The 13,019-nt window shown below is 35.5% G+C and overlaps 1 protein-coding gene across 1 annotated transcript; it reads left to right on the forward strand.

Moving 5' to 3' along the window:
* The first annotated feature begins 8,032 nt into the window (after positions 1-8,032).
* On the forward strand, positions 8,033-12,062 carry LOC119792973 (caspase activity and apoptosis inhibitor 1). The gene is made up of 6 exons (XM_038299854.1): positions 8,033-8,194; positions 10,564-10,755; positions 10,839-10,923; positions 11,005-11,053; positions 11,153-11,220; positions 11,307-12,062. The coding sequence occupies exons 1-6, from the start codon at positions 8,087-8,089 to the stop codon at positions 11,747-11,749; spliced, it is 945 nt and encodes a 314-aa protein (XP_038155782.1). The 5' UTR covers positions 8,033-8,086; the 3' UTR covers positions 11,750-12,062.
* Positions 12,063-13,019: the final 957 nt, after the last annotated feature.

The raw sequence follows: 13,019 nt of genomic DNA on the forward strand, positions 1-13,019 counted from the left end.
CAAAAGTTGACTTCAGTAAAGAATAATAAAAAATAATTGCAATGATTTACATGACAGATTAAAGGGAAGGACTCAAAAACTCTTAGTTTCTCATGTATAAAACCATCATTTGAATTTATTAGTCACAAAATACAATTGTACATTACTATTGTTTTTAATGAAAACAGATTTCACCAATTTTAAGTCATGTGTAGACACTTAGCTTTTGGAATTATTAGGAGTTGTATATCACAATTTCATGCAGAAGTTATATTGGTAAAAGGTTTGAAAGTTAAGCATCAGATGTAGAGTTTGGTTAGCCAGAAAATAGTCAGAATCTTAGCTGTGATGCATGCACACAGCTGGACTTCCTCACCTGCAAGCCAACTTGCTACCCTCACCGTTGATGTAAGCGTTGATTTGTTCAAAACAGGTGTTGATTGGAAAGTTTACTGTTCACAACATACGGCTTCATGTGGGGTGTGTGCAACCATGTGAGGCGATGAAGTGAGGAAGTATCAAATCTAAGTGTTTGGCTGGCTGAAAAACAGAGGACTTAATAAAAGAGTTTGAAAAGTCTCCCAGAGAAAAGTTTTTCTTCTAAAAAATGGCCTCCTTGTAAAAATTATGGATGGGATAACATAACTTTAGAACTTTGTGTGATGTAAAACATGACTAGGTATTGTGACAGTGTTTTGTTTGGGAAAGGGCTAAATTAGTCTGCTTGCATTTGTTTTCTTCAGAAATAATCATCATCCAACATATTGATTATAAACTCATTTTACCTGATAAGCTGCTGGACTCTGGTTTGGGCATTTCAAAACGTAATTTTCTTAATTTAAATTTATTTTTTTAAATTCATTTTTTGGTTTTGCTTTGTCTCGACAATAATACTAAACATCAATGTTCTGTCCGTCTTCATCTTTCAGAAAAACACCTGAAGGTTTTTGGTGAAAACTGGCAGACATTGGAATGAGTTTATAACCCATTCATTTTGACAAAATCTTCAGTTCTATTTGGAGAAAATGAACCCCACTGATCGATGGTGTCAAGAACACATTTTGCAGATTAATGCTGTTTTTTTTTGTAACGCTGAATGTTATTGTTACACACTTAGATTTTTTTAACCATTAGACTTTTTGATCTTCCTACTCCCTATATGCCACAACAATTTTTTGCATGTAGATGCAGTCAGTTTTTCTAAAAAAAATCCTCTTGCTTTTTCTCTGATGGATCTCTATTCATTTTCACTTCCTCATCCTATTCCATAATCATAATGTCATGATTTTCCTTTGATATTTTGCTAATGCTGATAACTTTGTGCAATGCGATTCTTTAGTCAGTTTTGTCACGACACGCCTCTGCAGCCCTGGCTTTAGCTAAAGGCTGCAAAGTAGGAAATGTCCAAAAGGATCATGCACTTTACTCCTCAGTTTACCTCAACAAGCAAGCAAAATATAACCATCACATTATATTGAGCCAAATTGCTTCTTTTTGCCAGTGTTATTTGTGTCAAATTAAATAGAATCTAATATATGTGATTTTGTTTGGTAAATATTTGATGAATAACGAGACAATAGGTGTTAAAACTGTGTCCTGAACACACAGTTAGAGACTGAGGCATAAAGTGGTGTTTTATGTGACCACAATGCAATGCAACTGTGGGAAATGTGTGATTTAGTCAGAACTGCCTCATAGCAACACAGAAGAGAGAATTGCCTTGGCAAGAGTTATCAGGATTTAGTCAGACACACAGATTTGGATGTACCTCAGATTCTTTTTACAGCTACCCTCACTGAACCACCTTAACTCACCCTGGTCCACAGAGCCAGCTCCATTATTGCCCCTTTAATGAGGTGATATCCAGACACATGGGAGCAGATGTTGCAAAGAAAACACACTAAGGCACGGCCCTGATCGATGCACACCTCGCTCCACATCCATGGCGTAATTTGGCGGATGGCATCAGGATAACAACCTGCATTATGAAAAGACAGCTGTCGCCATGGCGCCCAGGTAGCCATCGTATTGGCTCCTTGCTTCTTTTTTTTTAGGCAGAGGCGGGGAAGCCAATTATGCTGATATACAGCTTTGCTTGTGCACCTCGAAATCTGTCTCATTCTAAATAGGATAAAACGGAAACTATGATTTCAATTTAAAGAAGCTGAAAATCCCTTGATGAAAGTTGTATGACATTTTTACTTTGAGTTCCACATCCTATCTTTCTAGCTTGTTATACAATTCCTCACAATTAGATTCAACATTCAGTATCATTTCAAATTGGTTACAAATGAACTTTTTGACCTGCATGCCGAATGATAAAATGTGTAAAAAAAAATGTAAAAAAATCCTCCACCCACATTGTTTGGCTGTGACATCATCCTAGAGAGAAATATCAGCTGTGCTGATGCCATCAACACCTTTGTTAATAGATAGTTGGAGCTTGGCCTATTTTTCAGTTTAGTCCTGTTTTTCTGACTGTGACTAATTGGATGTGCTCTCTCTCATCCTCTTAAATTGGAGCTGGCTCGGAGTTCGACTACCTGGCTATGTTTTCCCTGGACGGGGCCGCCTGTGGAGCTGGTTGACAGTTGCCTTTTGTATCTCTGGTTCATTTCTGTATGTTTCCTTCTGTCTCCTTGAACCCTGGTTCTGCTGGAGGTTTCATCCTGTTAAAAGGGAGTTTTCCTCTCAACTGTCTCTACAAACATGCTTAGTGTGAGAGATTGCCTTCGAGTCAATGAGTCGATGCAATCAACTGGTTTTCCTTAGATAGAAAACTTTGAACCAATCTGATTGTATGATCTGGTTCAACTATCCCTGTAAAGTGCCTGGTGATGACATATGTCGTGAATTGGTGCTACATAAATCTTTTTTGAATTTAATTTAATGAAAAATGTTGGTGGCTGCATCATGATGTGGGGATGGTTTTCTTAAGCAGTGATTGGAGACCTTGTCAGTTGTTGAGAAGATGGAAGGAAATCAGGTAATTCCTTGGAGAAAAGATTTTAGAGACTGCAGGAGACTTAAACCCAAGGAAAAGGTTCACCTTTAAGCAAGGCAAGTGCCTAAAAAATTTAACTAGAGGTAAAGTGGACTTGTTTAGATAAAACCATACATTTACTTCCAGTCGTCAGTCTGTCAAGCTTCTGAAATTTGTAGACAAGACCACTCTCATCGGACCTATCTCTGATGGTGACAAGTCCACCTACAGGTGGGAGGTTGACCATCTGGCGACCTGGTGCAGGGAGAACAACCTGGAACTCAACACTCTAAAAACTGTGGAGATGATTGTGGACTTCAGGAAGAAATCAGCCCCAGCTATCTCCATCACCCTCTGTGACCAAACAATTGACAATGTGGAGTCTTTTTGCTTCCTGGGAACTATCATCTCTCAACACCTGGGAGCTGAGAAGTAGGGAGCTGAACATCAACTCCCTCACCAAGAAAGCCCAGCAGAGGATGTACTTCCTGAGGCAGCTGGAAAAAATTAACCTGCCAAGGACAATGATGGTGCACTTCTACTTTCCCATCATTGACTCCATCCCCACTTCCTCCATCATCATTTGCTAGGCTGGTGCTACCACCAAGCATTGTGTCATTTAGTCTGCAGAGGAGGTGATTGGCTGCAATCTTCAACCTCTCCAGGATCTGTACGCCACCAGGACTCTGAGGTGTGCAGGGAAGATTGTGGCCTATCCCTCGTACCCAGCTACAAACTATTTCAGACACTTCCCTCTGGAGGCTGTGATCCATCATTACCAAAACCTCAGGCCACAAGAACATGTTCTTCCCATCCGCTACCAGCCTTATCAGCAAGGCAGAGGAACCCTGTGACACTGCCTCTCTCCCTCCCCCATTCAGGATCTAGAAGATACACCAACGTAGCATCTCCAGACCTCCTGTGTTACATTAAGGCACAGCCTACTGTGTATATAGTATATAGCTATGTAATATATATTGTATATAGTATATTGCATGTTTTATGTTGTATATAGCTATACATCTGTTATTCTGTATATATATATATATATATATATATATATATATATATATATATATATATATATATATATATATATATATATATATATATATATATATATATATATATAATTTGTCTGCACCATGAACACCAGGTCAAAATTCCTTGTAAGTGCAAACCTACTTGGCAATAAACTTGACTCTGATTTACTTGCTTGTGTGGTTCTAGTTTAGATTTTTTTTATTGACAATACCAGACAAGAAATTGGACATAAGAGAAGGAAGAAAGACATGCAGGAAAATTTCCAATTATGAAATTAAACTCAGATACCTGGACTGAGACTTATGGTCTCATAATGGGAGTCCTATGCTGGCTGAAATAAAAAGGATCAAGTTGTTTTAGACGGTCACAGGATTTAAATCTAATTAAGAATCTGGCTGAGTTGAAAATTGATGCTCATAAGCCCTGAAATAGCGTTTTTACTGTGCTTAGACTATTTTTGTGAGAGAAAAAAAATGCAGAGATGAACCATAAAACACCTAAAGATATAATTGCATTTAAAATGTAATGTAGAAAGAAATAACTTGGGATTTTTATTTGTTAATATGGTTTTATAATCCTATATCGAATTTCTTCCATTTTAAAGTTATTTAATATTCTGTGTAGGTTTACTGACTACAATAGTATCTTTAAAAGCTATATTTGTTTTGAGACAGAGCATATGACTGCAGTTAGAAGATCATCAGAAGAGATGTGTCTTAGTTTAAAGTTTGTTTGTAAAACATGTTTTTAAAATCTAAATATTGAATTTTCATATGCATCAATGTACTTGACATTTTTGTTAACATGGTCATTTTTATAAAGTGTGAATCAAGAGATGCTTGAAATATTTACACAAATCAGACATCCTGCATTTCCGAAAATTGCTAATGTAAAGCAAATATGAGGAAATGTTAAGATGTTGAGGACCAAATTTTTTTTAATTAGCTGTTCCGACAGCAGAGAGTGAATCTGATGTATGAAAAAGTCCTGTATTTTCTTCTTTCGTCTGTAAGGTACATGATAGTCACAGGACATGGCACCTGGCACTTTGAGGAACAGCAGTAATCCATCCACTAATAGGAATGAAAATAGATTCATAGTACATAATGAAATGTGAAACTTACTGTTTTTCCTCTCAGCACTTTATAGTGACAAACCAGAAATAGATCTGAATTCTAATTTTTACATTAGTATGCTGGAGCTCTCTGAAAAGCTTCAAGGTAATTAAAAACCTGCTGCTGCAAAGATCAGATACGTGTGTTACAAATACTAAAGTTTAAGATTCTTCTTTATGGATATAATGCTTAAACTGGATTGTGGCTGAGGAAGGAATTGGTCATCTTTGCTCTCACCCTCTTTTTAGTATTTAAAAGAGAAGCAGTCCGGTTAAACGTTATTTTAATATCAATGACCTGGGTGAATATATATTCCTTTATGTGCTTATATAAATATCTGTTTGGTCTTAAAAATGTAAACATAAGAAGAAAGCATTTAAGGCTAAAGATTAGATCACAAAATGTCAGCAGGTTTTTAAAATTCATGCATGGTTTACTTGCAACTGCTATATAGTCCCTATTTTTGGAGGACCAACTTTGATATACATAGCCTCTTTTCACTAATCCCCTTTCATCTGCATTTGAATGTCAGTATTGCATATAAATACTATTCTGTTTAACCTGCTTTAAATCTAGATAAAGTTTTATTTCAGGATGATGAACACAATCCAAAAAAAAAAAAAAATATATATATATATATATATATCTTTAAGATATTTATATAAAAATTTTGTTTTTTGTGAAAACAAGCTTTAACTGGTAGATCAAGTGTATAGATGTACAAAGCTTTTGTTTTACTTTGTGAAAAGTTTAGTCTTGAAATAGGAAAGGAAGTGTTAAAGATAGTTTATAGTTTAACTTTCCCTCCATATCTATTTTTTTGCATGAAGAAATATAGCTGAAAAAAATAAACTTCTGATTTTATTAATCACAAACTGAATAATACGAGGGGCGTTTAATAAGTAATGCCCCTGACCCACTACAGTTCTGAACTAATTTTGGTTTCTGATTTACAGGTGCTCAAACTGAGTCAAGTCTGTGTTTTTGTATTTGAAAGGACGAACACAACAGGGGACTTTTGATCAAATGAAAGTAACTTATAGTGCTAATGTCCCAAAATATAACCTTTTAAAACATTTTGCAAGGTCATATAACGGGCATCATCACCATAAGTTACTTTAATTTCATCAAAAGTCTCCCGTGGTGCGAGTCCTTTCCAATAGGAAAAACTGATCACTGCTTGACACTCAACAGTTTCCATTTCAGACTTTACTCAGTACAAACACCTGGAAGTCAGAAACCAAAGAGATTTAAATAACCTGACATGCTAAATTTCAGCTGGATCAAACATCTGGAAGTGGGTCAGGGGCATTACTTATTGAATGCCCCTTGTACTAAGAACCAAATTCATATGTGCCACCCATCAATCATACAGGAATATGGTAGTACTGCTTTAGATCTAGCTAATGATGGCATGTACAATGAGCTGCCAATGCTGGGCTCTATCTGAACAGAAAGCTTGATTAATTAAACAGGTTCTTCAGCTTGTGCTATTTTAGGAAGATGAAATAATAGAAAAAGGGTAGCAAAAGCAAGTTTTTTTTACTTAATGACTAGTCATTAAGTAGCAATTATTTATCTATTTTTTAGTAAGTGTGTGCATTAAAAATTAAACATGGTTTGTAAGATTATATAACATGTACAGTAAATAAAATGTTGGATTATTAAAACAGCAATGGAAATTGAGAAATTTAATATACAAAAGCCAAAATTGCAATACCGTTTTATTTTGTAATACTAAGTTTTTACTGGGGGTTTTACATCAATTTTACACATGTTCCTTCAATAGCAGATGTCAGCTGTATGAAATACTAAAATATTTTGTTAAATATGAGACATATGGCAAAAACTTTACTGATTGTAATTATTTTTTAACATTTCTTGTAATATTTCTTTCTTTTTAATTAACAATTATCACTATGTACACCAGTAAGCAATATTGGTAGCATTACAATGGATAGAGTAAGTGAGACCATTAAGATCCATTATATGTTCAGATCCGAGTTCAGCGTTAATCACTATACAAAATCAGATTTTGGAAAGTAGATCAGACATTTTAATTGAAATACAGCAAGTTTTATATAAATTTCAAATGATAGGTATTAGTGTTATATTTATTTGGGTGCCAGCACATATAGGGATCAAAGGAAATTAAATGGCAGACAAGATTGCTAAGGAAGCATCACAAAATAGAAACACTGATATGATGATTAACTTAAGTAAGACAGAAATTAAAAGTATGATTAAACAAAAGATGAAGGAAAGGTGGCAAAAACAATGGGAAGAAGAAAGGAGAGGAAGATGGTTTTATAGGATTCAACGGAAAGTCAGAGGATAGCAGAAGGAAGGGTTAAAAGAGAGGAAAGAGTTATTTCAAGGACATACAGGATTAAAAAATACACTATTCAAAATAGGTAAACATATGTCAGACAAATGTGAATATTGTGGATAAGATGAGTAGTAGTAGAGCATGTAGTGATGTGTTTTAAGAAGAATGAAGAAGAGAGAAAAAATTTGGTTAGAGACTCAAATAAGGAGAAAGTTAAATTTGATTGATAGATATTCTGGAGAAAAAGTAAAAAAAATATATATATAAATATTTATTTAAATATTTTATAACAGGGATATTAAGGAGGATTTAATATTTTTAAAGTAATATTATAGATATAGATATATAGATAAATAAATAGAAGTATCTTTATGAATAGGGCCATTCTGATCCAAACTCCTCACCAGTTGATGGCGGTAATGAGCACCGAAAAGTTTTCCAACCGCCAATAAAAGCAACAAGACAATTCTCACCAGTAGGAGGTAGTAGAGACTAGTAACACTACCAGAAGGAAAAGAAGAAGAAGAATTAAAAAGGAACTAGAAGAAGAAGCCTGCATTCTGATGTATTTTCAACATAAACCATAAGAATTAAGCTTCCAGTCACAGACTCTAGTTTGTTGTTTTTTTTTTTAATATGGTGAAAAAGAAAGCAAGTGGTTCGGAGAAGAAAAGGAAACACTCGCACTCTGAGGAGCGACAGAGCAGCAACAACAAGCGCCGTAGCTCAGAGTCCCAGTTAGAGGTAAACCACTGAGCTTAGCTCCTTAAACTGATGATCAGTCAACTATGGATAAAGTCTGCTGGTAGTTTCATGTTATATTCTGTTTGCTCAGCTAGTCTCTTTGTTTCTATCCACATCATACTGATCAATTTCTGTTTAAATGCTGCTGAAGCTGCTTTAACGTGTGTCTTGAATGTAACACCTCTTTAAGTAGACTTTATTGTCATTATGTTCGAGTGTATACAAAACTCACTTCTCTACAGCTAGCAACAGTGAAATGAACTTTACCATTATAGAATGCAGCAGTTATCTGAATGTAAACAGTAGGAGAAAAGAAACTAGTTTAAAAATAATGGTGCAAAAATGCATCAATATGGAAAGGTTTAGTGCAGTGGGAAATAAACAAGGATCTATCCTGGGACAGCTGCCCAGATCCCCACTAAAAACTTCAGTGTTTTTTTTTTTTTTTTTTTTGCAAGGTTTTATTTCCAGCTAAATAGCTGTTGGAGCCTATTAAGAATTAGATTAATTAATTTATTGTTTTTGCTAAATTATTAATGTTAAAGATCTAAGGTTGTGTGAATGGTAGAGCTATTGTTTATTTGTTTATGTATTGGTTTTGCTTTGACCCTCCTCCTTGTCAGTCTGCCTCCTGCTGAGATTGGAAGCAGCTGATGAGGTGGGTCTGATTGTTTGTTTGAAGGAGTGAGAAGTGCAACAGTTTTTTCACACACATCACTTAACGTTTAGACTTGAATATTTTGTAAGTCAGCTCTGAGAATATTTCTGTTATTTTTTATAAGTAAAGAAAACACCCCTTTTTGAAACAAGAAAAATCTCTACGAGTGCTTTTTGTTTTGTGAGTCGAAAAAACTTTCTCCTAAGACTACTCTGGCAATTTTTGATTTTTTTTTGGGAAACTATTTTGATGCAAGAGTAGCCGTAACAATAGCTGTAAAGCTAAATACTGATCCACTGTCAGTCTTTTCCAGCCTCCAGATGTAGCCTGGGTTTTCAGCTTTCCTGTTTATACATATTGAAATAATAAGTATAGTTATTACAACTAAATTGCAATAATAATAATCAACCTTTATTATATATATATATATATATATATATATATATATATATATATATATATATATATATATATATATATATATGTGTCATATTGGAGAAATGTAACCTATCCCCTTAGGGAGCAGTGGGCTGCCAATGTGTTGGTTTAAGGGTTTTTTCTCTCAGGAACCCATAGTGCAGGCTGTGGGGATCAAACCATCTACATAGAACCTTCTCAGAGCACAAGAGAACTGCTATAATCACTAGGCCAACACTCCCCCTCAATGTTTTTGCTGTGGGTATTGTGAGTTACTTCTGATTTCAGTGTTTGGTTTCCACAGGTGAGCACAGTACTAAGAAACTATACTCAAGTGAGAGTAAAACTACTGAAATATATGTAAAAGTATTCATTAAAATAAATGACATGGGTAAGAATTAAAAGTATTTCGTACAAAGGCTACTTGAGTAATCAATAATTGTTTGATCATGTTATGATGCATTGATTATGACATTAGAAGGACTGTAATGTGGAAATGAAAGAAAATTTATAAGATGACTTTTCCCAAATATTTTTTTTGGTCTTATTTAGTTTTTGTCTAACATAAACTTCATGAAACCAAGCTTTACAGGCTTTACACTGGCAATTTGTATATTTATGTATTTATTTGTAATTGCCTGATCTTTGATTAGCTCAACTTACTCACAGTTGGAAGAGTAGCAAGAAAACACAGTAATTCTACTCCTAGAAGTGAAATATTTTTCAAAAGTTATTTGAGTCAAACTAGCCAAGAAGTTAGATTTTTGTCTGGTCTGTTCTCCGCATGTTAGCTTTCTCCCCTACATGGATTTTGGCAAACATTAAGCAGGAGTTTGTATTGCCCTTTCCCATCAATGGGTTTCACCTCTAGTATAGCAAATAAATGAATGTCCGGTCATGCTGGGGAATTTCACATTAGTATTATGATTGAAATGGATTAGGTTAAGAAAACAAAGGGGCAGGGAAAGTTTTTTTTTTAAGTTTTAAGTACCCTAATCATTTTGCTTCAGTCTGTAGTTTTTAGAAACAGAAAAACAGAGATAAAATGAAAAAGTTGTTTGTTCTGTTTCCTAATGTCTTATGTTTCCAACCACTTACCCCTTTAAGATTTTGCTAAAACAAGACCTAAACCCTTAAAATAAAAATAAAATAAAAATGTCAGTAACCTTTAGAGCCATATGTCTGGAAAGAGCTAACTCAAATCAAACCTTCAGGATGTAGCTGGAGCCCATCATAGCAAAAAAAAATAATAATAAAATAAGTAAATCCTCTACAAGTTTTCTTAATCTTTCAGGACTCCAAAGATGAACTCGCTGACCCTGAGCTGGACCGTGTTGGCAGTGACATCGAGGAAGGGGGACTGGACCTCAGCGTGCCCTTTCAGCCCATCAAGGCCTACATCAGCAACAAGCGTGAGATGCTGGAGCAGTGTTTCCATGTGTTAGGGGAGAAGAAGGTGCGGAAGATGCTGCCCGATGAGCTCAAGGTGATTTTGTTTAAGGTTTTGTTTACAGAAATGCAACAATTTTAAAATCAAGACTTAATTCTGTACTCCATTTTTATAAATAGGAGTGCAGTTTAGAAGAAATTAAAACACTTTGTTGGGAGCAGCTGGAGCCCATCTCAGAAAGAAACCTCACTCAAATTTTAGCAGGTAAGATTTAAGACCCATTAAACAAATATTAGTAAAAATGTACGGTGCCTTGTGATTATGCACAAAGCTGTGTTCCTCCAGGGGAAGAAATAACAGCTGGAAGCAATGATGGAGGGACTTTAGAGAGCCAGTGAGCAGCCCTTTATCCTATTTGAATCACAAGTTTAAAGGTAAAGAGCTTTTTCTTCATTGCATATGGTTAATCCACTTTTTTTTTTTAATCTTACAGACAGGATAATATTGTTGACTCTACGTCTTGCTTGAAAGAAACAACTAAAACCGATGAGGCAAAGCAAGGTAACTTCTTTGAATTAACAGGGAAAGATATTCTCCATACATTTAAAGATAAAAACTGTAAAAGTGATTTAAATTCCCTTGAACAGAAGGTGCAGGCTCCGGCGAGGAGAGCGACGTACTGAGCATAAACGCAGACACTTATGACAGCGACATCGAGGGGCCAAAAGAGGAGCAGGCTGTCAAAGCTGATGAGGTGGCCGCCAAGGGCAGCGAAGAACGATCTGACGCAGCCTCCATTAACTCCGAATTGGCAGCTCCTGATGCAAAGAAGGACATTCAGAATGACATAGACAAAAGCGTCAGTGAAATCTTAGCCCTGTCTTGTACATCAAGGAAAGAGGAAGCTGTAGAGCCGAGCGACGGGAAGATGCAGCCTGCAGGTGTAGATGCAGCCGTTCAAGGTGAAGCCACAGTTTGTTCGCCATCAGTTCAACAGCTGGAGCTGCTGGAGTTGGAGATGAGAGCGAGAGCCATAAAGGCTCTAATGAAGGCTGGTGACAAAAAGAAACTTTGTATGACAAACATTTAGCTTATTTTTTATGAAGTGTTTGGTTCTATTTAAGTATTTCTGTTAATGTTTGAGTCACAACTACACTGTTAGGTTCTTTTTTGTATTTGATGAATTTTGGATGACTGTAATTAAAACTTCATTTGTCTGCATACTGCAGTTATCGCCTTATTTGAATGTTTTATAGCTCATTAAAGTGCTGATTTTAAATACTTTGTGGGAGGAGAGTTCCTGAGCCCTGAAAAAAAGGTCTGAAATAAGTTTCACAGATTTTATGAGCCTGAATTTTTATGGTAAAAGACAATTTAAGTATGGAATAATACTGGTATTTCAAGATTGTAATCCTGCGTGCTGTTGTGTTTATTTTGCATCACGTTATAGCAATTTCCTTCGTTCTGCCATTATTCCTTTGCTTCATTCTTCCTTATTCTCTCTTACCCCCTCTTTCCATTCTTTTTATTTTTCCTATTATTTTGTCAGCCCTTCCTCCTTTTCTACTTTAAATTCACCCATCAAAGCTTATGTCCTAAATACAATCCAATTTTCTTCTTTCTCCCTGCTTTCCTTTCTCCTTGTTTTTCCTTTCTTTGCCTTCTTTCCTCTCCTCTTTCATTCTTTCGCTTGTTTCTTTATTATTTTATATTAGTTATCTCATTCCTTGTCAAGTTTTTCCTCCCTAACCCGTCCTTATCTATTGCTTTTTTATTTTTAATTCTTTCCGTCTTTAAACATTCTCCACTCTTCTTACCTTTGTTTTATAATTTCATATCTAGCTTTCTTTCCATCTTCTCCATTTCCTTCTTATTCAATATATAGTTAACTTTCACATTCATACTTAAAAAAAAAGTTCTTGTAAATTACTCAAATTTCAGTATGAAGTATGGATTATCAACATGAAAGGATGTTACCCTTTACGGTCACAAGATGGCAGTGTCACCCTCCTCTAGAACACTAGAGGAATGGTTGCATTGATCTGTGGAGGACTGCCAGTGTATAGATTTACCTGGCTCATGTTACAGTGGCACTGCAGCTCCCATTTAGCCACCCTTCCAACTAACAATGGCTGAATCAAATGAAGCAGGGCTCTGTCTGTTGGAGCATTTACACCCTGGTGAACATTTTCACACTTAAATAAACAGACTGCTGTCTTCTAAGAGTGAGTTTGAGTTTTATGACCAATCAACCCTAACACCTAAAGGCCAAAATCTGACCATATGTTAAAAATGTGGCCCCTCTTAGTTTAATCCAATCTTCTAAAAAACTCTTTCATCCCAAAGTTTTTTTTTTCTTC

This window comes from Cyprinodon tularosa, unplaced genomic scaffold (genome assembly GCF_016077235.1).
Source record: "Cyprinodon tularosa strain WSP-4 unplaced genomic scaffold, ASM1607723v1 ctg438, whole genome shotgun sequence".
NCBI classification, from domain to species: domain Eukaryota; kingdom Metazoa; phylum Chordata; class Actinopteri; order Cyprinodontiformes; family Cyprinodontidae; genus Cyprinodon; species Cyprinodon tularosa.